The following is a 27,951-nucleotide window of genomic DNA, read 5'->3' as shown; positions in this document are numbered from 1 at the left end:
AATGCTAAAAATATATATATATTTTATCATAAATGAACAAAAATATTCAGAAAGACAATTAAATTTCATGTGAGTTCAGTGACAGAAAGAATCTTCCACTATTCAAACTGTCTGCTCTTCTGACTGAGCATTGCTCTCCATCCTTCACAGGTGCGGACAGAGAGCTTTCCTGGGCCCAGCACAGCCCTTCAAGGCAGTCCTGGGTGGCCTTTATCAAAGAACACATTGCTCCACGGTTTGCACCTTCCCTGATGGGAGTTGGTAACAGCTTCATCAACAGATGTAAAGTGAAGGAAGGGAAGGAAGCTTCCATTACACGTCCATAACTTACAGTTCTTCAAAGTATTTTTTAAGTTCCCCATTCGAAAAGCTGAAATGAAACCAGTAGCAGTTTGTAATCGCAGTTCCTGTGGAGAGAGGGGATAAAGTATGGGGTGTGATGTGCTGCCTCTCAGCTGAGACAGCCTACAGATACTTTCCAAACAAAAATTACATCTTAAAACTATGAGTAGATTTAACAATTGAACTCTAAAGAATTAAACATATAAACATTTCACACTTTTTGTTCTTCTTTCCAAGGGTCCATAGTCTAGTCATTCAATCCTGTGCAAAGGTCCTGTTACTATGGATATGACCTGCAAGAAATGTGTTGCCTCAGAGCAGCACAAGTCACATGAACAGGCTAAAAGCCAAGACTGCTGATTCACGGTCTTGTCAGGGTTTTCAGGCTTCTGTTGGCTTCACTGAAGAATAGTCCTTGCACCATCAAGTCTATGTTCGTCCTTTAAAAGTGTTCATGCAGGTGTAGCTCCCAGAAAACTTGTGGATTTCTTCAAGTGCTGCCTGAGGGAGAATGCTGCAGGAGAAGCAGAAAGAAAATAAGCAGAGCAGACAAACCTCTTCAGTCTATTCTAATAGGAGGATGTGTAAATACGTGTTTATGTACACACATACATAGTATACACATTCTCAAAAATCAGCTAGTGAGAGTGCACAGACAAAACGTGCCCGTATCCTGCTGTGAGTAGGCCTAAAAGGAGAAAGTTATATCAAGTCACTCTTTCTATACAGAAATATTTATCCAAAAAAGGTCTGTGAAAACTGTAACTTGGAAGATACCATCTTGTTTTATTCCTCCCAAATATTGTGCAGAATCTCGCACTCAGAAATACACAAATTTAAACCGAGTTCTCTGGTTAATTTGCCATATATTTGTGCCTTATCATAAGGTATGGCTGTAGGTCTAATTTCCCGACAACTACTGTAATGGAAAATAAATGATTAATTCTTACAAGAAAGGAGAAGGAGAACAGCCCTTTTTCAGCCTGTAGAATTTCTGGGAACTTTTGAAAGGAACCCAAATTTTACATTCAGAGCAAAGCATTTATTGTGACTTATTTTTTCTTGTTTGAAATGCAATATTGTCATTATTTTCCACAGAAATCTCATGGCCTTGTTTCAGTTCCTGACTGCAGAAAGTTTTCCAAAGGCTTTAGTGCAAATTCTCATGGAAACACAATTTTAAATGTCCTTTCTCTTTAGTTGTTTCAGGATATAAGTTATGACTTTCTTTCCTTGGGGACCTTAAAATTCTTGTCCTAATCATAGGGAAAAATATTTTTTTAATCGTTTCATGGCTTTAACACAAGCAATGCTCTCTAAATACAGCTGTGATGTACATACCTTATTGTACATAAATCCTTTACAATAGAAAGCCTGGAGTCCAAAGAGCAGCTTACTAAATCAAAATCAACTACATGCATATGTTAAATGTTAAGAAATCTCCTAGATACAAATACCAGTTCAGATTTCAGGAATCCAAATTTTTGGAGTGAAACTGGTTTTGTAAAGGGGTTATACCCAGGGAAAATATCCACAAAGGGGATCTCATAAAGTTTTCTGTCTGATCCTGGATACTGGGTTACAGTCAAACTGGACAGAGACAGAGGGCTGTAAGCCAGTCTTGCCTAACTGGCCAGGCTATTGCTGGGCTAAGGAAATAGTTACCTTTTTAGGATGACAAGAACATGCATTGTCCATGGAAGGAGCAGGAAGGCTTGATTCATCTGAACAGCTTCTACTGTCCTCCTAGCCACTGTCTCTGGCTTGAGAGGAGGAAAAAGATTAGGGAACCTGAATAAATAAAAGTAAAAAATAAAACAATTATTTACTAACCAAACTCCTTATTTAAGATATTACTGTCCAAGTCCTGTTACCCACTAAACTATCACTGGTTACTGGCATTCAAACATGTCCCAAGGTGGGCTGGAAGGAGCAGAAAGTTCCAGTTCCAGACAGAAAGCTGGAAAGTAGAAAGCCCAGTTCCAACCAGTTAGTTAAATGATTAAGAATGTACATGCTGGTGCCTTTAGGGTGAAGTGGCAGAGTGTATTCAGAATCTTGATTCAGGGATTTTCTTAAACTGTATGCAAACCCATAGCAAACTGCTGTCTGTTCAGTGTTGGTGTTTTTCCTCTTCCTCTGAGTTGCTCTGCTTGATTCAAATTCTTGACAGGTGAAAGACAAATATTGTTCCCCCATTGCTTTTAATACAAAACATAAGGCTTTTCCGAGCTCCTGCAGTAGTTTGACACTGTGTATTTTCTTGACTAAGACAACACAAACTATATTAATAGGTTATTTTGTCCATTGTAAAAGATTAATTTGGTCAGCTGTTAGTCTTTGAATTTCTCTTGTTCTCTTCGAGAGAGATAAAAAGAAGCTACTGATAGACTTACTTCTGTCATTCCTTTCAGTGGGAAAGATACAAGTATTTCAACGAATAAAGAAGGAATCTTTACTGTTAATTCTCAAGTAATTTGTAGACTGCTCCTTCTGAATGACCTCAATTTTCAGATTGCCTCCCCTCCCTCCCTGGTGGCCGCATATGGCCCAAACACACTCAGGGAAAAATAGCTTTCAGTTTCCTCTGCAGAAGCAAACGTCTCTCTGAGTCCAGGCAGGCTGGATGAATATGCCAGCAAACCGAGGGAACCAGTCTGATGAGTCCCAGCTGGCCTAGAGTGACCCTCTGTTCCCAGGCAGCCAAATGAGACATCAAATTCTCTTAACTAAATGAAGCATTAATTAGGAGTGTATTCTGATGATTCATTTAAAATGAGATGCTTTATTCTAGTTCCCCTGGACTGACCTGATTCTCATGCCCTGAAACATCTCTGTGCTGGTGTGGAAGGGCAGGACTGTTGTGGCATTCACTCCCGGACAGTCCAGCAGCCCCAAGGTCAGGCTCTCCATAAAGGCAAAGGACGAGGCTTTGGAGGTGCAGTAGTCAATGGCTCCAGGGATGGCCGACAAGGCCAGGACAGAGTTCAGGCAAACAATGTGGCCATTCTGCAACTCCAGCATCCTTGGGAGGAATGCTTTGGTGGTCTGAAAAAAAGAAAGAAAAAAGGTTCGCTCAGCAGAGATATAACAAAAATAACAGTTACTGAAAAAACCCAAGGTGACACAGAGACAGCAAGCCAAACAGTGTTGTTCATTATTCTAGGAAAGGAGTGGGAGAGTACCTTGTTGCTTTGTCATTTTCTGAAAGATTCTAAACAGGCAACGTTTGCACAGAAACAAAACAAAATCTTTCCTAGCATATAAGTAAGCAGCACCCATAGATAAAGGCCATGAACAGAATGCTTTGTATGTTTAAGAACTTCTTGTAGAGGATAAAGTCTTCAACAATGTGATGAAATCACAAGAAGCTCTTTTTTTATTACTATTACCTAATTCAAAATGGAATGAGCTTCACACTAGTTTCCTTCCCTAAGCAATGTCTCATGCTCTTCTGATGTTCCATACCCATCACAGAAAACTATCCTCTGTGAGCTCAGGCTTGCTCAAAAGAAATTAAGTGTTTTACTGGAAATCACAGAATGGGGATAACAGAATGGGGATACAAGAGCATCAAATACTGTGTTACTACTGGAGAATTTAAATTTTTTTAGACTTCTTTCCTCTGGCCTTTGTTCCTCACATTGTTTTTTCTGTCCCCTTTTCATGTCAGACTGATTTTACCAAGCATCATTTAGAAAGCCCTAGTAGCAGCCAAGTATTTACTGGCTATAATCTGTCACTCTCATTCCCCATCCTGAATACATGTGACACAAGAGCTTCTGTCTTACCCAGAATTGTCCCAGGGTGTTTATATGTTGTGATTTGAGCAGCGCATCATCATCGCTGTCCATCAGGCTCTTACCATGGACCACAGCAGCATTGTTCACCAGGATAGTGATATCACCCACCTGCAAAAAAGCAAATTACTGATTACAACTAGTATCTCTGCTTATGAATCAGCAGTCACCATTATGTCTGAATATCCATTATTGCCTAAATACATTTTTATTTTCAGAGCTTTTGACATTCTTGCCTATGGGCCTTGTAATCCTTCTGGATCACTTAAAACAGGTAGCTAGAATTTGTACAACATAATCTGGATGGTCACCCTTCTTTTTCCCAATTTGCCAATACATTTTTTTCCTCATCAAATACGAGTTGTTCCTAAATTCCGCCCACAGACACTAACCTTTTCCCGCACAGCTTTGGCTTGCCGGTAGACCTCCTCTCGGTTTCCTACATCGCAAATGAAATAATGGCATTCTGTCCCCATCATTCTGATTTCCTCTGTGGTCTCCTTCAGGCATTTCTCAGTTCGACCCCACAGGATGATCTGCAGCAAGAAACTTTTGTTAGAGTCAAACTGCTTCTGCTTCAAATCTAAAATAATTAAAACATGCTTCTAACTTCAACAATTTGATGAACATCTTTGATGTGTTTTCACTGCCAGCCCTGTCTCATTGTTTCATTTAAGACTAACGATGATTTTCTGTTACATGGGGATGGGACTTGAGTATCATGGTGGTAGCTGTATCCCACTGCTGATTACTTACAGGTTCTTTACAAGCAACACAATAGCTAACACAAAAAATCAGACCTGTAGCCTAACATGACAAATACATGAAACGCTTGGCAAATTTCTGTATCACGAAATTTCAAATCTCTCCCTGTTTTTGCTATATACACAAACAGAATGATAAATTTATTCTAAAATCACAGACCTTCCTGGTATGCTATCTACTTTTCGTTCTACATTTGCAGATAGTATCTGCTCTGCAGTAAAACATACTTTTTCAGCATATCCTATATAACTATTTGCAATGCTGTTCACAGGCTGATGTCCTAGGTGCATTTCAAACAAGAGCTTCATGCTAACGCAGACATTTAAAGTGAGAAATTTCAAGCATGAATTTATTTTACAACTAATATATGGAAGGTTTCTCTTGGCACTCCCATTTAACACAGTAAAAATGCTACAATACTTCTTGTAAAAAGAACAATTCTGATTATCGGTGGAAACAAAACATTCAAATCATATAGCATGGACTTTACATATAATGAAGACATAACCAGCACAACCCTATCTGCCTTTCTACACCATCATGGAGGTCAGAAATAGAAATAACTTGAAAAGTTACCAGGTTCATTAACTTTCATTGTGAGCCTTTATCCAGTATGATTTTTCCTAGTGAAACAACACTATTAGTCTCAAGTATGAGATGGTGCTTCCATTACTGTCTTTCAAACATTAATCTACAGCTAAACAGATTTAACCAAATTTTTTTTCCTAGTATATAACCTAATTTTCTATTTCTTTTAAGGCTAATGGAAGGAATATAATTTAATCTCTCCGTTACTAAAGACATCCCTATATGAATCAATCTATCCTTTTTGCTCTTGAAGTCTTCTCAGCATTCAGCACGTTATGAATGGTGAGTCACTTGTCATTCTACAAAAAATAAATTACTGAATGGAGGATGTTACTGACACCAGCTGACTGCTCTGGGACTCCAAGACCCAAAAGAGACAGAAAAGGTTGCGACTGCTCACAATGGCAGTTGTGAGCATTGATAATGCAAAATTACTATTTAGTACTAAAAAAAAATATGAGGACATTCACACAGTCAAATGCAGGTTTACTCTGATCAGGGGACTGGGAAATGGGCTTTGAAAATGGGAACAGCTTTGCTGCTCTCAGAACGGTGCTATTTCCAAGCAGCGGCCTTATCACCCGTGATCCAGAATTACAGCTGCTTCCCACACCACTGTGTATTGCGTATGAATCTGACTGGTGTATGTATTGATTTGTTAATGGTTAAAAATAAGCACACTTAAACTTTAAAGATTTAATAATTTTTGAGTTTTCCAAATGTTGAAAGAACAGTAAAAAAAAAAAGTCTAAATTATATCACACAATTAACTTAGTAACAGCAAGATAAACATAAAAATTTAAGACCTGCGGTATTCCCTCCCCACAACAAATCTCTTGCAGAGAGCTTTAACATGCTTATTTTTAAGGGCCAGTTAAGCTTATCTCATAACTGGTACTAAAACTAATCTCTGGCAGGGTCAAAGAGCTCTTCCAGTGCGACTAAGCAAGGCAATGCAGAAGTACCTGGGTCCTCAACCATTTCCTAAATGAGTTAAATTTACAATTAATCCCATTTATAAGTCACTGGCACATCTGTGAACATAAACACACACAGACTGATAGACTTATATTCTCAAAATCACCAAAGGACTAATGAGTCAGTTAACCAGAAACTTCAGAGCATGTATAAATATGTCAGAGCCATTCCATGGGAAATCTCATCTCAGGGGAAGTAATTTTCAAGGAAAAAGCTGTGACCAGACTTAAAAACCGTAAGAAAGCAAACGGCTAAAAATGTGCCTCGTGTATTGGCCTGTCTTCGAAAGTCTCAGCGTATCACCCTGGGCCATCAGGCTTTGGCATCTGCACAAAGCTTGTAAAACTGATGGCTATTGACTCACTTCTGAACTCGGAGCTAGACGGGGTGAGATTTCTTATGCCTACTCTGCAGACTTGAACGGAAATCAAGAACATGTGAGAAATTTCACAAGCTTTCAGGAAATATTTACAAAATACTGCTGAACTATAAGCATACACACTGACTTGCTCTCTCTTTCACAACCTACATCTCTGTGGAAAGGGGAGAAGAAAACACTACCAAATGTCAACCGTAAGCATCAAGTCTGATGCCCACAGAGTTTGCGTCAGTGTGAACTTCAGCCTCTTAGCAGGATGGGATCAGTCAAATGCAGACACTGAAAAATGAACTGACAAGTTGAAGGGTTATGGAAGTTAGGAGAGGAAGAGGAGAGAAAGAGAAATAAGGTGTCAGACAAGAGGAGTAAGGCAAGAAATTGAGCTCACGTACCTAGCACTCTAGGGTTTCACACTGCTATTGCAAAATAAAAAGTATATCGCTCATTCTTCACTTTAATCTGTTTCAAACATCCATACAGCCTCCTATTCCCAAGAGCTGCCACTGATGTATTGAATGTCAGGAAATATACATGGAAGAATAGTTAAGCAAAGGAGGACCTGTCAAAGGAACATCTGTCTGTGATGCAACTCTTGGACATAACTTTTTTTATGCCCCAACAGTTACTTTGGGACCCTTAATATCCTACAGGCAAGTCTTGCAAGGTGACCCCATTAAAATCTGGGCCATCTGGGGAAGCCAGAATTTGCTGGTTATCCTGCTGACAGCACTAACTTCAGTACTGATTTTTTTCCATGGGAAGTTTTCGTGTCCTTGATACTGTTCACACTCAGGTGAAGGCTTCAGCCTGCGTAAGAGAAAAGCGGTAAATAAAAGGCCATTCTTTCGGGAGAGGTGAAAGTTCCCTAACGACACAGTGGGAAGCGAGGTTTCCTGCTGTCATTTCTGCTACTTTTTACATGGATAAAACTCAAAACTCAATACAACTTGCTTTTGGTCCAAATTCAAGCTTGACTGCTCCTACAAGATCATATGAGACTTTCAATTTCTGTTTTACATCTGGCCAAATTAAATTGGCACGGGCTTCCCTCCGGCCTCCTAGGATATCAGATCTTACAGAGACAAGACTTTTAGTTGCTGCATTAGCCTCATAGTTGAGGCTTCTGTTCCTCCTGAACGCTGTCTTTACAGAGGGCTTTGGCTTAGTGTTTCTGTGCAGGCAATTCTTCTCTCTTCTTTTCTTGTTTGCAGCAGTTTCTCCAATGTTTTTCTAGGTCCTTATTCTACTATTGCCTCCTGAGATTTTCTACAGACCTACTCATCAGTCCTCTGCTCTGCTGACTTCACCTCCTCCTGCAGAATCCGCAATTTGACAATTACCTGTTTGGCACTCAGAAGGTTGTGTTACTTGTAACATTCTCACTAAACCATTCAAACAGACAGCTTAAGAGTCAGAGATAATCGTGCGTGTTCTCAATGCTCCTGAACAACAACTTTTGCTCACACTTGAGCTGATGAACGATTGTGGGCCTGGGCCTGCGTCTTGCTGATACCCCATGAGCTGCAGTTAGCCCTAAAGCTGGGCAGTCCGCACTTCCCTTTACATGCAGGCACGCATGTAAGGAGCTCTCATTTTATTCTTAGCTCAGTCAACATCAAGAAAGGCATTATTTAGCTTTATCCTGCCCTCGTTAGGGTTTGAGGGCTCTGCATTTGAAAGGAGTCTACATCTGCAGTTTACAAAAGGGTCCATCTTATTAGGAAGCACAATTTTCAAAATGTAGACATGGGTTGCAGAGTCTGGTCTGTGTTCCCTATCCTTTTTAAGTTTAATTCTAAATTGGCAATAAGTGTGTCCCAACTGGAGGCTAAGTCCTGGAGAGAATGACTCTTACAGACACAGAAGTTCCTGTCTGGGGCAGAGGAAAATGCAGAGGAATAAAGGAGAAAAGAGACACGGTGATCCTCATTACACAGCCTGTCAGGATGTTGCGCAGCCACCCATTCATGGTAATTTAATGGTGGACAGAGGAATATTTAATTTGTGTTTTGGAGAAGTTCTTGGACAGACATTTTTCCGTCCTGGAAAGAATCCAGCCCCTGTTTCTTCTCCCTCTTCATCTCTCGTCATCCTCTCCGGCCCGCCCCTCCCTCCTGCACTAGACACGCTCTCCTTTCAAAAAGTTACTGACCAGAAAATTGTCGAGGGCAAGAGCCCAGTGAGGCGGCTAATCCCCGCTGTGGCAGGCCTGCTCCTGGGGGTTCCTGCCCTGTGCTTACCTCTGGGTGACCCCAGTGTTGGCAGTCAGGGAGGCAGGTGGAATGTTAAAGCAATTGCTTCTGCTCCAGGCTGCTGAAAGGCGATGAGAGCCCGGGCAGCAGCAGGGCAGGAGTCTTCCTACCATTGGACACACCAGAGAAGAGATTTAGGATGACAGAGGAACTTAACACGCCCTCCTCTTAATTAACTTTAAAGTAGACGAGGGCTGTGACATCACAGCTTAGTGCAGATTTTCCCAGGATTTATTCATGAGCAGATTTTGCAAAACAAATCTTATCTAGATCTTCTCCCCTCTGGCAAGTCACCGAACTCCTTATCTGGCCTTAGGAAAATGATTTCAGCTGGAGTGGCAGGCTCAGTAGACGCTGCATCCTCTGCTCCCAGAGGACTCGTTTAACTCTGGACTTAATCTGCTAATGAGACATGCCCTAAGGTCGGAGGGGAGTCAAAAGGAAGGTTTTAGCTGCTGCTGGACTAAGGCAAGACTTTCTATTAGAGGCCTGCACTGGCTACTTGCTGAAAGCCCCAAACCTGACTGCAGCTTTAAATCCCAAATTTCGCTGTAACACAAGTGTTATGCTTTTGATCGCCACAAAATCAGATAAAGCCAGTAATTTATATAAACTGGTCTAGATTGAAGCTGCTATCAACCACAATATAGACACATGATCTATGCTTCCAGAGTCTTAGGTTTATTATTGGTGCAGGAGATGAGGTTAGAGCTAATTTTACATCATTTACAAGGCTATTTAACTTGTTTGGTCTGATTTTATGGCTCGTACAACTCAAGAACAGCAGCAAAGGAATGTTGCCCTTTTACATCATCAATTAATTTGGCACTATATCTTCAGCAAACCCGCTGTGCTAGACTTTATCCTTCCAGTGAACTAGACCAGTATTGGAAAGGTGTGCCACAACAAAAGCACTTCTGAGACTGAACATGTGCCATTTCTTGACACTCCCCTTGGATTATCTGGGTTGTATTTTAGTACAAAACTGTTCACTTTTAGTCTTTTCCAACACAACACCACGCATTGTGATTAGCAGATACAACTTCCATTCCAAAAGTTTCTGCATTTTATGATTCATGAAGCAACTCTCTGTATCAAATGAAGACACTGACAGATTAAAGTGTTGCAGAGAGACACAAAGTGCCCTTCCTGCCTGCTCTCATTATTGCTGCCTCCACAAATCAACCACAGCTCCTCACCGCTGATCAGCAGAGATAGGAAGTAGTTGGTAGGTCAACACATTTCATTCCCCCTTTCAACCTCCTTCCCAGTCCAGTGAAACAAAAGTTGCTCTGTTTGAGTAGTTACCCGTAATTGCACAGACTGTTACCTTTGTTCAAACAGAGAAAGCCTTTCTGCACCTAATACGGAAAGTTTCTGCATACTTTTAGGAAGTACAAAGTGAGGATAATCCACTGAAGTATGTCAGTCTTGTCCCCATATATTTACAAAGCCTGGTAGTACTAACTCACAGTTGGTCCTCCAAAGCAATGCATTCCAGTGTATCCCATAATCCTGGCAGAGTTTTGCACATCCTAAGAACAGGAGGCTAAATCCTACAGCCTCAGAAGCGTTCATATATTTCACTTGTCAATGGCATAAGGTTTTCTCCTCCACCCCTTCCCCTCTCTCCCCCCAGGGCAGTCAGACAAGTTCTCTCAGGAGTTCTCCATGGGAGAGGCAGCTCAAGACAGATGACTGGAAGAGTGAAAGGTGTGGCCCTTCAGTGTGAAAAGCCAATCTTTGCTTTAGAAAGGAAAAAGAACCTTTTGATGCCTGAAGTAGGTCAAAATACTTAACCCAGCCCCTTAGTGACACTTGTATAAAAGTAAGCAAACAAAGCAGGTCGGTGGCAAAATTGTCTCAGTTCCCCCAGTGGAAAGTGAATATCAAAGCTGGGAGGGACGGGTATAAGAAAGGTTACAGGTAAGCATGGGGGAATCAAGAGAGTAAGCCCATTTTCCTATTTTACACACAAACTTTTCTAGAGTAGTATTTAGAAGTTACAAAGACATTACACTGTAAGAATTTAATTTAAATTTAATCCTGCCACCATGGTAAACACAAAACACAGACTTTATTATAAACTGCTTTGAGTTAAGTCCAGGAGTAATATTCAGTAATGAGATTAAAAGTTAGGTCTAAAGAGACTTCAAAAGGAGACTAAAAGAGTGAATTCCAATTCCTTTAGTCTAGAGTCAGAACTTTCATTATTTTATATGTTGACTTAGCACTCAATGGGATTAACATTATTCACCTAAACCACCATCAATTCCAATTGTACCCCAGTCACCCTTTTTTTTCCTTTGAAGGAAATAAAACAGCACCTAAAAAAGTCTTAGAGAAGTACGTAAACACCTGTCTCCTATTCAATAGAGGCCTTCCTTGGGAAGAAAATGTGTAATTTTCTGTCTGCATACAGGCATTTAAGACCAGCTCCCTCTAAAGAAGTGAACAAATGCCCACTGTTCTCACAGCCAGGACTATTTAAGGACAGGTGGCCCCATGCTGACTTTTTTCCAGTGGTTTTTCCAATTGCTTTCGTCTGCAACACGAACTGCGACTCCAGACTGCCCTGGGAGCAGCACTTCTCAGCTCTGTTGTAGGGAACAGTTGAGGAAGGGGAAGGGTTAGGGTTGTTTGCAAGAAGAGGTCACGCAGGAGTCAGCCTTTACAATCCTATTAACGCTGGGACAGGGTCAAATGGAGTGCACGTTCCAACAAAAGCACCAAGTGGCCACAAGCTGTCACCCTGCAAAGGTTCATGGAAGCATTTGGGGGGGAAAAACCGACAGATTTTTAATGGTGAATGTCTGCCACACCATGTGTTAGAACCGGCCTCTGCTCCAGGGAACCAAAGCACACAAAGAAATATCCAGCAATAAAATTCTCTGGCTGCAAAGCAAGAAAGAAGTGGCATATCTGGGGGGCGGGGAGAGGGGTAAGCTTTTTTAAAGTTATGTATTTGAGGTAAGGCTTTGAAGATTTCTACCAACAAAAATAATACTCCATCCTGTAAAAATAACCAGTGTGCTGCCGCCTCCATTTGCTTGGCATGTCATCCCTATAATCCAAATTCATATAAAAATGTCCACAGAGATCTCAGGAAATTGTGGGGAGGGTAAATATGCAGGTGCAGAAAGCCCTTTTGTACTGCAAGCACAGCAGACAGGATGAAGGGATAGAAAGTCAGTAAATAATATTTCAAAGGAAAGAAAGAAATGACTGGATCTGCCTGACAATAATGACAGGGTCCAACGGGGCATTTCAACACAGGGGAAGGTTTGCTGTTTGCACGTTTTCCTTCCAAAATGCTGCAGTATTATTTTCACTTATTGCACATAACTCTCAGGGTAAAGAGTTCGTACCATGTGCCAGGTTAAATGTTCGTGTAATATAGTTAAACATTTACCGTGACAGAAAGTTATATTGCCACTGAATGGTCAGAGTGTTTGTTTTTGTAAAGCTAAAAACAATCAAATGCTTAGATTACAGGGTAGCTAGAAGTAAAGGACATGTGGATCCAACACAGTATTATGTCCATCACCTGACTGGGTGAAAATAACTCCTAACGTTGCCTGGTTCAACCAACAGTTAACTGAAAAGTCTGCTACTTCTTAACTTACAAACTGGAAAAATCAGACTTAACATAAATTTATGGAAAAGAGTAATTCAGGAGCTACAAACTGGGTGCCAGTAGAACTGAATTATTTTTTAGAGTTTGCCGTTATATTTTTGAGCTCATTTCTGTAACAGAGTGCCTAATCTTGAAATGCTGGGTGGTTTGAACTTCTAGTGGACAAGGCTGGTCACTGCATCACCACCTCTGAGAGCACCTGGAGACTGCTATGGCTAGTTCCCTTACAGCTTACAAAACTATCAGTTATGCTGGATTGCCAGTTCAGAGTAAAAAATCGTCAGTTTTAATTCAGAATGTTTTCAGTTTTGCTTTAAGCTAAACCATTATGAGTATTTCATCAGCACTTTACTTATTTTGCGGAATATATAAAATTCCACTACAAGCTCTATAAAAAATAATAAATACAATTTTATCAATGAGATGCTCTACTCAAAGGTAACCTAATTAGCCTTCTGATGCTGGACCGGTTCTGAACTTTGGTAGCAATCTACGATCACCGCTATGTGAACTGGAGCTAAGTTTACTCCACATTGAGATGTAAATGTGAGGTAAGTCATTATAGTCCTGTTACCAGTCAAGGGGACTTTGCATTTTGCTGCGCTGTCACATCAGCAGAATCCAAAAATAAGGTGGACAAAATGGCAAATGTATAGAAGCTCTGATAAATAAGGAAAGGCATAAGGAATGTTTACAAGGCAGAAGAAGACACAGGCGGACAGACAACCTCAGCCCTGTAGGAACATCACAGAAAAGGATGAGTAGGAGAAGTGTTTCCATTTGTTAAACCGGAAGGCGGCCTGCAACAAAACCAGACATGGAAACCTAAGGATGAAAAACATTTCTATTGCTGTCATTATAAAGTGCCCTCCAGGAAGGCCTAAAATATGCTCCAGATCATCCACGTGCATAATATGATGTAGCTCCTGACTGAAAAAATAATTTCTCCCATGAGGCTACTGGAGAAGTACTGGGAGTTAAAATAGCCTACGTTAAATTTGTATATAAACCGAACGCTAGCAACAGCTCCAGGCGAGCTCCCCTGCAAGCCTCCTTTCTTTGCCTCCAGAAAAAGAGAATCGCTACCGTTTTAAAACCATCTAAAAGCTGTCAAAAGGAGCTTTTCTTATAAGTATTTTAGTCAAAGAAATAAAGGATACTGCCTTGAAAAAAGCTTCAATATTTAAAAGCTTAATTGTTTTCCTATCTTTTTATGTACATTTCAAGATGTTATTTTTTAATGGTGCTGTTGCTATGCAACAGGGCAGCATTTCTACAATCTATTCATCTGTTGTACAAATGACAGTTTTCAGGACACGTTTAGCTCTCAGCCCATTAAGTCAAAGGAGGAGGACGGGAATGGGAGGATTGTAAGCTCCTAGAACATGCATCCCCCAAAGGGGTACAGTAAAAAAGGGTCTTTCACTGATTATACCATTTTCTTCAACACACTGTTAGGATGGAGTAGCTACTCTGCTTATAAAAAATGAGAGAAACAGCACAGCTCTAGTTAAATAAGATGATATCTAAATGTAAAATGAAATGTATGATAATTATTTTTATCCAGAAGTGATCAATTCTAACCAGATTCTGCTACAATGATACTTATTTAAACTAGAGGGGCTGGTCAGGTAATCACAAATCCAGCCCTAGCATATTGCTAAGTTACAGCTCCCTGGAAGTTACCACCCTCTGGATGTGACTGCCTATCACACGCACGCTTGTTAGGCTGCTGCAATGCAAAATGAAGTTAATTCAAATCAATATGAACATAAATTCAATTAAGCTATCACACAACATGAGATAAGCTACTTTCCAGTGAAATAAACTAACCTGGTCAGTAACTAAGATTTAGCTGAGGGGGAAGTAATATTAAGGCACAATAATTCCATAATGTGTTCAAAGTTGGTAACAAGTACAGCTCTATGCATTAAGGGTTTTCTCCCTACCAGTAGACTGCAGAGCATTGGGGATCTGTAAACTACTTCATAGAAATGTGTGAAATTTAGCCCTAAAAATAGGTCTATTTTTGGTTTGACTCGCATTCACTGTAGAACAATCTTTACTTCCACTAAAAAATATTTATAGGTAAACAAAATAATTGGTACAGACCAACAATTACTGTTCTTGTAATATAATTTCAATGGCTAAGAATTTTCTTTTATTTTCCTTTTTAACTCAGTCAGGAAGAGAAAGTAAAATCAATTTATAGACGTAAAATGCTTTTCTAAATTTCTGATGTTGCAGAGACGCTGGACTAAAATAAGGTGATGACAGTGGTCAAACCCATCAGCCCGGCGCTTCCTCTGTGCGAGCAGTAAACAAGTGTAAGGATGTGGTTAGAGCTGGCTGACCCACGGCTGAACCCGGGGCTGTGAAGGAGCCGCAAGGTGCCAGATCACTGCACACACACACGTACCCACACACACACACACGTGTGCGTACATCCACACACGTCCCTCCAGCATTAAAGGTGTCCTAGAGCAATCTGCAACAGTTGCACATCATCATCTAGGGAAATGAAACCCTGAAAACCCCCTTTGATGGCTAAACGTTTCGCTTTTAAAGAGGCAAAGCTCTTGCTTCCATAAAGCTCACATTCAAATATAAACACAACATAGACAATAGTCTCTAAGGGGCCTGGATTAAAGTCAAATAACAAGCAACACAAAGAACGCTCTACAACATTGCACAATCAGCATATCTCAAAACCCAAAATCAAATAACTCAGCTCAGCGAGACAGGACTCCCGTGTTTCCCAAGAGGCTTGGAAATGTTCTTACATCATTTCTGACAGCTCACTGTGGTCAGAGCCAGCCCTGTTCTATTACCACTTTGGGAAAGAAGTATTTGTACCAGCTGGATGTCTTTAATATTCTACTTGGAAGCATGACCTCTTCTCTTTAAGGCAGTAAGCTGAGCTTTGTCCTCACTGGTAAGGGTTTTTTTTAGGAGGTAGGGCACAGGGAATTTGAGTTTGTAGTCAACAAAAAGCCAAGCTGCTGAAAGCGGGTGTCAGGATTTCCCATTCCCTCTCCAAACTACCGCAGCCAAGTCTCGCCCAGCAAATGTACTGATGGGACAGACAAGGTGTCTCTGTTTACTACGAGCAAGGAGATTAAAATGACAGATCTAAGACAAACACTAATTTAATCTTCATGTAGCAAATACCCGATTGTCAACTGTTACTGTTGATCCATTCTCTTTAAGGGCACAGAAAGGTGAACTGCGCAGTGTCTTTATAGCAACATCTTCCCCTCCCATTAATGTCTTTTAAGTCTAGTATATTTGAGGTTTTTCTTAAGGCCCAGCACCCAGAGTCAAGAGATTATCTAACAATTTCTGCATTTGGTTAAAGCGGTGTGAGCTTCTCCACTCCTCTGATACGAAGAAAATCTTGAACATGTAACTTGGGTGTACCCAGTGATTCAAAGGGCAAACAGAATGAAAAAACAATTATAATTACTTAAAAGATCATGCTTGTTTTGTGTCGTAGCTCCTGACTTGTTAACAAAGGCCTAGCTATACAGGAGACATTTGCTGCACAGTGAACCTCCTAAGACACACTGAAATTAGATTTTGTTCAGTGCCTGAAGTTTTCACTGTCTGATACAAGTTGGAACTCATAGAAACTTAACGAGCGGTTTCAGTCCAGGACTTACAGGGAAAGAGGACGTATCTAAAAGACAAACACTACCAGTCAATACAAACTGGTGCAAGCTGGTACCTGTGCTGCCCAGGAGAAGGACCACCGAGTGAATGAGAAGTCAGGCTGGAACTCCATTTGCACCTATTTTAAATGGCTTTCATGTAGATAAGGGATGAGCTATATTAGCCAGGTCATACTAACTGCACCTCACCTTTATAGAGACTCTTTCTAACCTGTGGCTAAAAATATGTCATACTACAGGATAATCACAGCCCAGGATCTTTCCAGGCATCATTTTTATACCACCTCAAAATATTATATATACCACCTGAATAATTTTAAGTTGTTTAAGTGTACTCAGAGGTACAAGTGCCACTGATTATGTACCGAGAGCCAGATCTATCTCCTAGTCCCACACGTGAAGCCAAACTGATTTCACATTTGCTCAGACAACAGAAATCCCTACGTTAGTCAAAACAAGTAAGCTCTGTAGCGCTGTATTCAATAAATTGTAATTAAGAAGGTGGCAACATAAGGGTGGCTGTCCACAAAATCCTTTTGTAATTACGCATAGTTTATGGCTAAGCTAATAGGATGAACAATTTAAATTAGTTACAAACTCTGCCAAGGTACCCATCTATTCCCAAGTCTATTAATTAGAATCAATTTAATCCCCACTGGGATAAAGGTCAAACAACATGTATTTGACCCTTTTCTGCTGGCGTCAGTGTTATCAGCCAATGGATCTGGCAGTGCCTGGGTCTGACTTGTTCGACTCTTCAGCATGTTGACACGATGCTTTGAAGAACAGAGCCTGAGCCCAGCTAAAAAGATCTCTCTAAAAATTTCTGCTTAATATTCCTGATAAGCCCACAGGTTTGAAAATTCCAGAGCTTGTTCTCTCTCTCGGTGGTCAGCTCTTCGGCTGTTGTTCTCTGTCTTTAAGATTTTTTTCCTTTTCAGTCTCCCTTTCCTACACAGGGCCTTAAAGCAGGAATGGTATTAGACTCGTGTCTTCAATTCACTCCAGAAATCAAAGTGAAAAATGAACATTAACAACTGACCTGCATTTGTTAATGGATTTTAAAACAAACACTCAAAATCAATAATCATTAGCTGACATTTCCAAACTGTCCAGAAGGAAAGATACAGAATTTCTACACCCTTGGCCAATTTTATGGGAAGCAAATAAACAGAACTGTTGTCTTTTTTTCTTCTCCCCATTGTTCCTGTAGAATTAACTGGCTGCTTCTGTGGAGTTCACCATCATCATCTATTTGTTCCAATTGTTTTCTTGGAAAATTTGTCATAATACTTTCACACCTCTCAGGTTACTCTAAGACTAAGTTCCTGGTCTTGGCTATGGTAATATGACATAAAATCAGCCAGTTCTTGATGTACTAACATTGTTTATGTTCTCTTTGAATGTTGCTGATCTGTTTGAGGAATGTAACTCAGAGTCTATTTATTCTAAGTTCCTCCATATTTTTACTGTTCACTGCATAGTATCATCCTATCGTGACAGGTTTCCACGGCAGGGTTTAAAAAAACAAAGTATCTTTGATTCCTTCTAAACATTTTAGCCAAAAGGCTTAGAAATGTATGCAGGACACTTATGGTCACTCTTAAAGCAAATCACTGTGGCAGTATAATCAGGCATTAGCTCAACAGCATTTCTAATTCATTTTATAACACAGTAAAAACTACCTGTATATGTCAGTGCTTCAGATGACAGACTCATGACATAAATGCAAGAGAGATGCACAGCAGCACGTTTACACGTCACTGTAGGTGATGAAACCACCTAATAAAATAGGGATGAATCACTTCAGATAAGTACGGTGACACATCATAGACCAAAACCATCTTGTCAGCCATGAAATCCAGAAAAGCAGCCTTTTTCCTTTCTTTGGTACAAGTAAGATTAAGATCACAGAATCACAGAGGGGTTAAGGCTGGACAGGACCTCTGGAGTCATCTGGTCCATCCCCCCTGCTCAAGACGGTGTACCTGGTCTAATGCTTTGACCAGGTCAACTCTCATTTTGAACTTCACTGTCTCCTCTGCAAGCTTTCCACATCTAACCTTCTGGATTCACTTTCAAGGCCATTATCCCCATGTTACCAATCACGCTTCCTTTAGCATCACAGCTGCCATTGCAGCCTTTACCTCCCAGCAGTAATTTGGGAAAACCTTTGTGTTTTCTACCACACTGTCTGCACCTCTGTAAACGTTCCCCAAAATTCTTTATTGTTGCTCTTCAGATCCCACCTTAAAACCTCCATTGCTGTGATGCCTTTCCAAAAACTTAAAAATGGTTAAATGAGTGGTGCTGAAATCACTTGCTGCACAGCCCCCATCAGTACAGACTGCCATGATTATATTCAGCTGTTGCCTTTTGGTTTGTATGTACATCGTAATCCTGAGGTAGGCATCGTCTTTTTCTGTTGTCCTTATACAGCACATTTAGCATCTTTATGCTAAATAATTTCTGGCGCATGAGTGGGTTTCATCATTAAAACTTACCTCAAGATTTCTTACAGCAAGGACACAGTCCTTATATTTTGTGGGAAGCCTCATTTAACTGTCTCGATGCCATTCTTAAGCATTTTTAAAAGTGCTGGATTTTGATGTGCCAACACAGCGCTGGTCTCACTGGGACATTATTTTCACATGACATCACTGTACCCTGATGCGAGATGACAAGCCTGTTACTCTGCAAGCTCCACTTCTTGTTAACATGATTTATTCTCCTTACAACACACTCAGTAACAAAAGACAGGTATGTTCTAAATTAGAAGTTAGAACGGCTCCAGCCGGAATGCTGCTGCACAGGCACCAGCGGATCTGATAGCGGGTGGATTCCGGCGGCGCTTGCCAAGCAGTGACACTTGCTCAGCGTGTTACTGGAACTGCTGGCCCTGGCATTTGCACACACAACAGGCTCGGTGCCATCGCAGCCCGGGACTTCAAACAAGGGCTCTTCTGCCCATCCTTAAATTCAATCAACAAGGAAGGGAGCTGCCAGCAGGAAGCCATTAAGTAAAGCTGCTGTAGGTATATAATCTTTATAGAAAGAAAGCCTTTCTAGAGACCATAAAGCGACTCAATCAAATCTACGCTCTCACAGTTTACCAAAAGTTCCAAATTAATGTATTATTTTGCATGACGTGGAAAAACATTCACTCCCCAATTCTTTTCACGTATTTCTGGTTACTGTTATGGCATGCTCTATGAGTTTGCTGTAAGATTAAGTGCTTAAATTTAAATAAGATTAAAGTAACCATCATTAAAAATATGCCTGAAACTGTTCAGTTCCTTGTTTTTTTTTCTTCAATCACACACACGCCAGGAGAGATTACCTAGAACCTGATATTTTTACTACAGGTAAACACTCTCATTATACTAAAATATCTACAACACAGAAAATGCAAAATTTCCTTTTAGGAACAGAAAAAAAGTCTTTTTCATTTTGAGACATGTCAGATTGCTTTTTCAGAATGGCCAGTGACTTATTTGCATTGCTAAACTACTACGGAGAAATCCAGTAACTCCATGGCCTACATGTCATCCTGGTACCTCCACAGGACACAGAAAGCGTTCAGGATGGGGACAGATGCTCTCTTGACAACACTGTCTTAGTACTGGGATCTAAAAATATATATGTAAAATGTACACCGAGCCTTTTTAAAATTATCATACACCAGGCCAACCCCACATCTGTCTGTGCAGTGCATTTACGTACTGCATTCGCATTGGGTAAAGTACAGCAGAACTGCATCCATTTCTTTTATAAACATCGTTTTAAAGGCTTTATGATTTCATTATATTGGATCATGGTGCCTGTTAAAAACAAGCCCATGGTGATTAATCATACTCTGTGGAAAACCAGTTCCTCTCAGCTCTGAAATTATGTAACTGAAAATCAGTGCTTTTCCTTATATCAGAACTAATCTCCTCTGGGGTGGCCAGATCAGGTCTATTCATGTTCTGAACTGGGAGTGAATTGCAAGATACTCAGAAATCAGTTATTACTTGCAGAATACAAGTGTCTTCTTGATGCCTGGCCCAGCCGCAGGGGATGAGAAACCTGACAGAGCAAGCAGGAGGGAAGGTGTGCTATCTCATCCCTTCCCCGCTCTCCCAGCACATCGTCAGAAATTATACACCTTCCTACATGACAAAAGAAATGTTTTCAGGTTTGGAACACTACAGCCCATCTGGGTGGAACTCTGTGGCAGATTAACATTCCTGTGTGTTAAAAATTTGATGTCAGGTTCTTCAGGCAAGATACGGTTTGGTCAGAATATTCTACAGGTTTTGAAAGTGAAATCGGAGATGAATGTTTGAGAATGACCAATATTTTAGAAGACATTTTAGATTAAGAACTCTTACTGAAATGCACGTGAAATACTAACAGCTTTTGCGCTACACCTTAAAAAAGGACATAGCTCTGAATGACTTTAACATCAGTCTCAGTATTTTGCCCTCACTTCGGAGATCAGTATTAATTTCATTTCCAGCTCTAGTCCCACTGCAGTTAATCTTTTATCATACAGCATTGGTATATGTTGTAAAGAAGTTTTTAAAAGGTATATACTAATTCACACAAACCAGGACAATAATATGTCGACATGATTCATAAAGACCAAAGTGAAATACTCATAGAACTACAGAGGCAGTTTGTGTAGGTAACGTGGGAGGAGCATGCCATTGTAGAAACTCATTTCAAAACCTGCCAAATTTTCCATTACTGGGAACACAAGGGCTAAATTCTAAGACCTGATGCCATTTTTTACATAACCTCTCTGCAACGCTCTCAACCTAAACAGAATTTATAGCTTAAAACCTCACTCAGCCAAAACTCTCCAATTATACACAGCTCTCAAGCACCTGCAATTCCTCTGAGGTTTTCAGTTCTGTTGGATTCAGTGGGACATGGAGGGACACAGGCTCTGGGTGTCAGCAGCAGTGGGGGCTTGCACACTCCTCCTCCCTTCCTCGCTGCTCCTTCCTCCCCAATTTCTTATTACCTTCCGAGTTGCAATTGAACCGAAAGAGGAGAGCACACTCAAATGCCAGGCCATCTTCCTAAACGAAGACATTAAGGTCTGACTTTGAAAATGTTATGAAATTAATGATGGAAAGAACAGTTGAGATTTCGGTTGCGGGTTTGTTTTTTTTTTTTGTAGCCTGAATAAAATCAGGAGTGATATAAGCAAAATACAAACCAAACCAACAGCAAAATCTCTGATCAGTTTCCAAAGCAAAAGTTTTCAAGTAATGCTTTCAAGATCTTTGTTCACTATCCCAAAAGAATCACTGGGTTATTCTGTTTGTGGCATTCTACAGCTGCCCATCGTGTTGCCATCCTGTTAAAAGTCCTTTGCAGACATAATTGTCTAGACTGCAGTGCTGACAGAGCCAGGTCATGGCTATCAAGTGGTACATTCCATGCAAGAGCGAAGTTTCCGCTTCTTGTTTTCCTTGGTGATACAAGCTCCTTGCCATCTAGTCAGGGCTCTTGTCTGTCCTGATATTCCAGACTGCTCACCTCACCCGCTGCACAAGCCTGCAACCTCTTCGAGTCGTGGAGTCTCCTGCACTACAGGGAGTCAATGTCCAGTGGACAAACCAGTGAAAGGAGAGATCTCTCAGTGTATTTATGAGGGCATTTCTTGCACAATGATGAATGTGAAGAACCCTCAAGAAGGTTAATAGGAATTGTCCAGCTCCTCTCTGCAGCACTGTCACACTAACACAAGGCTGCCCCTAACCCGTTTGGTATTTTGGAGACGTCTCTCATGCCAAAACACCCCCGACTCCCTGGCAGCCCTCTTGTTTATTCATCAATAGCTACAGTTACTAAAAAGGCAAACACAGCACAGCTGGAGGGGGGAAAACCCAAACGCAACAAACCCAAAAACAAAATTGGAAGACAAAATATAGATACTTGGAAAAAACAGATCACAGAAATGAACACAAAGGAACACTAGAAAAGCACTGCTGTGTAAGATCCCTTGCAGATGCGCTACTGAAGATCCACATTGCTGATTTCTGAGCCCAGAGCCCTCAGTGTTAATAAAAAACCTAATGAAAATCAATGGCTTTTTCCCAGTCTCCCAACAGGAAAGGCCTAAGAAACTCTGGCAAAGTCACTGTTAGATAACCTTGAAGACTAAAATATATACTACAGTTGGATAATCTGTTTCTATCATATAATTATACCTTTTTCAATTACTATTATTAGGTTTTGGTGACATTTAGTAATCCAGAATGCCTAAGAACCAAGCATCTCTTTCCTGTTCAGTTAGACCCCAGATTAAACAATCTGTGAACAAAGTAAATTAAAATTACAGGGAAAATTTTTAGACATCAATGAAGTTCCTAAACGAAAACCTAACGAAGAGCAAGATATACAAATGACTTATACAAAACACATACGAATCAAAACTTCATCACTGGAGATCATCAAAACCAGGGCTGACAACTCTCTGGCAAGGGCACCATAATAGAAAATGCCGTAGGAAAAGCAAATGGCTTGGAGGAAACCAGAAGCGTTTTCCAAGTCTCACCAGCAGTGAATGAACCCATTCAGCCCCTGCACCCCCCAGACTACTCACATCTGTAGAGGGCTGTTCTTCTACACAAGAAATATTGTTCAAAGGGGCCAGTCCTCCTAATATTAACTCCATTATATAGTATATGCTTTGGAAAACACCATTAGGGTTTGGAAGTGGCTCTTTATTTCATAGGCATTAAATCATAAACTCATAAAAATAACTCATTCTCCCTTTTCATTAAGCCAGATATACTCTGTGGTTTTGGCTAACCACAGAATATCAAAAGCTAACAGCCTTAACAAAGCTACTGAGGCAGAGGTGATGCTCTATTGGTCAAATACTTTTGAAGTATAGTCAAAATTCTCAAGAGTTAAAGCCAACAATAGTGGAAATTTTGAACTTTGCAAGCAACCGAGAAGGAACTGAAAGCAAAAAAGTCCATTTCTCCAGCAATTCAGCCGCAGCAAAGTAACTCTCAGCCGGCACTTCTGAATCTGGACACATGTCTGGGGAGCAGCACGACAGTTGAATTACAATGCTTGAGTACTTCCGGAGAAATTTCAGTGCTATTCATCCCTCATCATAACACTAACATGTCCGGTGTCATCTGTAAACCACTCTTTCTCTGCATACAGCAATTTTACATGCTTTAATTTTTTTCCAGAAGTGCTACAGGAAGCATTTAAATACACAATCTCTTCCACCACCAAGTAGTTTTTAAAAACTTCTACCCAAAAGTAAAAATGCAGATGGATCTTAGTGTACACCGAACAGGGATGATCTAGTGATTAGAGTCTCTCTTTGCCTAAAAATCACTGGTAGCCTTAACTGAAAACTTAACTAGAAGATACGCACCTCTGACACCGCTTTGTCTCATTATTGGCCATTTCATCAGAGAGGCCAATGAACAACCATGAGAAAAGAAACGACACCGTAGAAGGAAACGGCTCCTGGACACTTGTCCAAGTCATATTCAAAGCACAACAGCGGAGCAATGGGTGTAAAAGAATGGGGGTAGAGAATGGGAAGCAGGATGGATTTACATGATCATGCCCAAGAGACTTCCATTCTGTTGGATTGAGAATTTCAGTCTCCATCCTCACCTATCGAGCAGAAGACACTGTATTTCCATTTGCATAAACCCTTTTTTTGATTTATTTCTTGCCATCTTCATAGCTTTAAATGCAAGACCAAATTTTAAGGTAAAAAAGTTGCAGATGTGACGATTCATAATCTTAGCGAGATACAGCACTTGGCACCTTACTGCTCAGACACATCTCATTTGTGATTAACAAAACCAGCCTCTGAAAACAGAGTGTAAGATGAAATCCAATCCAGTCTAATTATCAGAGGAAATGTCATATGCTACAGTCTCAACTAACCTATCTTTCAGAAGATTCTAATCTCAAAAATATGGTTATATATCGCCGCCTACCTCCAAAACTCCGCCACTATGTCTGTGTGCGCAAGCGCTGTGATGATTTTTTCAAGATATACCGCACCCCCACTATTAGAATCTGGATCTATATGTTACTGCTTCCATTCTCCTCTATGTAACACCGTGCTTGGCCTCAGAATTTCACGCCTTTGGTGGAAGTGTTTTTCTAAACTTGGAACATTGTGACTACACCATCTGATAATCAGAATCTGTTATAAATTATTAATTATGATCAATAAATCAAGCTTTGCATATCATTGTAAAACAGTTAACTGCATAAGAAGACAACAGAAAAATAAAACAGTTAATTTTCACAAGCTTGTTGAAAGACAACTCACTTGCCACTTCAAGTCTCTTTCGTTGCTTTTTGGTTGTCTAAGTCAAAGCATAAAATCGAAGAGTGGTGCCAAACAGAGGTCTCGCATTCCACATGGAAATGGCATTACAGTCACAAAGTTATGTCGAGCACAGAAGGCAGGAAAGAAATGAAATCTCGCAGCAAAGGGAATGGAAACTACCACATCTGAGTAAAGTTGGTGTTAAGAATGTGAAGGAAGAAAAGGATAAGCTGCTTGAGTGTTGCAGGGCAAATGTGCCACCACCAAAGGCAAAAGGCAGTGCTGCTACCAGAGAGGATCAGAACTTGCTGAGTGCCATATCTGACTGACTGGATAGCCATGACATAGCTGAAAGGAGAATCTAGTTCAAATTCAGCAAAAGCAAAAACTGAAGCACCTTGATGACAGACATGAAAAAACCCCGTAAGGCAAAACCCCCCAAAGTTCTAGACAATAACTAGCACCCACACAGCGTTTCACAACATCGTATGAGGCAAGTACAAGGCTTCCCAACAATTATTCTCATTGATTCTTTCCTTCTAAGATTTTATAGCTGTGACATACAAATGAACTACAGTCGACATCTGTTTATACTAATTTCATCCTCAGCTCTGTATCCTAAAATAGCTCCCTCTCCTTTTGGCCCTTGTCACCTGGTTCACTAGGACCGAACGCCATTGTTCCGCTTCCAGCTGAACCGCAGCTAAGCGGCTCTCGAATTAGCTGGAGAAATGGTGGTACTTCAATAGCAGAGCTTCGCATAGCAACCAGCCGGCCTAAATAAATAAATAATGAAGCATGGTGTTCTAACAGATAATATAAATACACTTCCAGCAAATTGCTTGGGTCCAAAGGTCAGTCAACTTGTTTGCTCTGCCTCCAAGAATTTGTAAATCTCAACACGATGTTTAAACACAAGCATATACAAACATCAAAGTTCAATGCTGACATATTTTACACCTCTGAGTTGTGTGCCAGAATAGCTCTGTACCACACAGAGAAAACTGTGGTGCATGTGTAAGGAACTGACAAAACGCTACCCCAAACTAAATGCAAATTTTTCTTTAAATATCCTCTCATTCTCTATCTGTCGTCTTCTTTATTCTCCATTCATCCTCTCTCACAAGGAGAAGTATTTATGCAGCTGTCTAATTTCACAATTCCTCTCTTTCATTACCCATTAAGGGAGAGATGGAACCTTAAATCTCAAGCCTCGTTTCAGGGTGTTTGTGGGTTTTGTATTCTTGATTGATTCACACATATGGAGACACCTATACTTATGAAAACACAAAGTTTCAAGGTAAACCACCAGTTCCCGAGCTAGAGAATGAACACACCACCCACACTGCCATTTCTGGGCTGCTGTGCAGACAGACCAGTCTCTCAGCCTCTCCCCATTTCCCTCTTTCCTAAAGGAAACGTGCAAACAGTCTCATAGCTCCTACTCATGTGGTGCTTTTCTTCCTTGTTGGGGTCTCATTCATCTTACCTTGGAACAGCTCTGGGCTGGCAAAAGCAAAATGCAGGGGATTGCAGAAAGCACAAGAAATCAGTTTCCAAATGGAAAGCCATCAGGGTGAAAGTGAACTCTTCTCCCCACTTTCCCGAGAGAATGCATTATTCGGACAGGGAGCCAGAACCCTCCTGCACACACCGTTTGCCCCTTTCTGAGCCAAACCCCTCTGCTCTAGGGTGACAGGCATGGCAGCGGCAGCCTGGCTGTCCCCAAGGAGAGCTGGAGATGTGCTCAGCCTGGAGGGCTGGCGCCGGCAGCCACTGCCCCCCTCTCTCTGTTCGCACACGGTCCCAGCAGCCAGGAAGCAGCCTCGTAAACAGAAACGCAAGTGAGCACTAGCTTCACGCATGGCAGTCGCACAGCTCTCCTCTCCCCGCCACAGGAAACCCAGGCTGGAGCGAAAACCTCTCCTTTGTCCCCAGAGGAGAACTCACGAGGGGGCCCCTTTCTCACCTTTACATTTTCTTAGATGAGATGGGGAGACGGGATGCGGGGAAGGAGTGGGCAACTTTGAAAATGTAAGTCAGTGCAATGGCTCAGCACACCAAGGCTTTGCAAAACGAGTGCTCCTTCTCCCCTCTCACCTTCCCAAAGCGATCCCATCAATCCCACCTAGAGGTGAGGGAAAAGGCTTTCAAGTCTCTGAGTTGGAGGACTCACCAGCGGAGCAGCAGGTGGGAGCTTCCTCCCCCCATCCCCTCTGTGTCAGTGCTCACCTTTCTGGCTCCTCGTTTAGCAAACTCCCTGGCCAGATGGCGGCCGATGCCTCTGCCCCCTCCGGTGATGAGCACGTTCTCCCTGGACAGGTCTCGGAGCTTGGGCGGCAGCACCATGCACACGGCAGCCTTCACCACCAAATAAACCATCTGCACGGGGAAAAGCAGCAAAGCGCCCAGCCATTTCCAAATCATCCTCTTCTTCCAGGCAAGTCAGGAAGGCAAAATTCTCTTCCAACCCTTCACAAAGCCAAGTTAACAGAGAAAGAAAACCAATACCCTTCATGCACCCCCAGATGGGTGACAAGTCTTCAACCCCCTTCCAAAACTTAGGGGGCAAGAGATTCTTGGACTGGAAAAATCCTTCTCTCCCCCTTAAAAAAAAATGGGGCAGGAGTAAAGTAGTGCAGAAGATCAAGTCACTCCCCTGTTTCTTGATCGGTGTCCTCTGGGATTGTCACATGCAGGTAAAACGGTTTCCTTGCTCTTTAACTGGAAGACAGTTTTTTTAAATTAAAAGAGAGAGAGAAAAAAGTAAAATTAAAAGTAACCATACATCCCTCTGCTTCAAAGACCAACATAAAAATCCAGTATCCAAATGGAAGGTTTTTATACTTGGAAAAATAAAATAAAGCAGCCTATGTCTCCAAATTTCAGCCTGCAGTGCCTTCCAGGCAGCTCATTTCTATTCTTAGACTCAGGAAATTGCTTAAATAAGACAGAATTGCCAGGACCTTCTTTTTAAGAAAGGCTCTATTCAGGGCAAGGTTGTTGTTTTTGTTTTAATATCTATAAATATCTATAGACGTTCTGTCCTGAGCCAGTTGCAAAGGTTGAGCTGATAACCGCCTCTCTCTGCCCCCTCTCCTGGATTTCTCACTTGGAGGAGCTGTGATCACAGAGCAGGAATTACGCCGTACACTATTTCAGCTCTGGCTCTTACTCATTTCTCCCTATTGCTCTCTCTGCCTATCACAGCCGCGGCGCTGG

General features: G+C 41.2%; 1 protein-coding gene across 2 annotated transcripts; it reads right to left on the bottom strand.

Annotated features, from left to right (window-relative positions):
• Positions 1-27,932, bottom strand: DHRS3 (dehydrogenase/reductase 3). 2 transcript variants are annotated; one of them, XM_074161601.1, is made up of 6 exons: positions 26,962-27,932; positions 4,535-4,678; positions 4,134-4,253; positions 3,152-3,390; positions 2,008-2,133; positions 1-856 (listed from the first exon to the last, which is right to left on the bottom strand). In XM_074161601.1, the coding sequence occupies exons 1-6, from the start codon at positions 27,154-27,156 to the stop codon at positions 772-774; spliced, it is 909 nt and encodes a 302-aa protein (XP_074017702.1). In that variant the 5' UTR covers positions 27,157-27,932; the 3' UTR covers positions 1-771. The 2 variants fall into 2 exon arrangements, with proteins under 2 accessions (XP_074017702.1, XP_074017704.1); XM_074161603.1 differs by lacking the exon at positions 26,962-27,932 and adding an exon at positions 26,219-26,521.
• Positions 27,933-27,951: the final 19 nt, after the last annotated feature.

The sequence above is a fragment of the Numenius arquata genome, chromosome 20 (genome assembly GCF_964106895.1).
Source record: "Numenius arquata chromosome 20, bNumArq3.hap1.1, whole genome shotgun sequence".
NCBI classification, from domain to species: Eukaryota; Metazoa; Chordata; class Aves; order Charadriiformes; family Scolopacidae; genus Numenius; species Numenius arquata.
The sequence above is the reverse complement of the archived record's forward strand: the minus strand, read 5'-3'. Positions and strand labels throughout refer to the sequence as shown.

Excerpts from the sequence above, each read along its gene's own strand:
- DHRS3 (XM_074161601.1), bottom strand. The coding sequence starts at position 27,156 with ATGATTTGGAAATGGCTGGGCGCTTTGCTGCTTTTCCCCGTGCAGATG. Across the intron at positions 3,391-4,133 it reads ACACCCTGGGACAATTCTGG|ACCACCAAAGCATTCCTCCC; the intron begins GTAAGACAGAAG and ends TCTTTTTTTCAG. Across the intron at positions 857-2,007 it reads GTTCTTGTCATCCTAAAAAG|CATTCTCCCTCAGGCAGCAC; the intron begins GTAACTATTTCC and ends CTTCTCCTGCAG.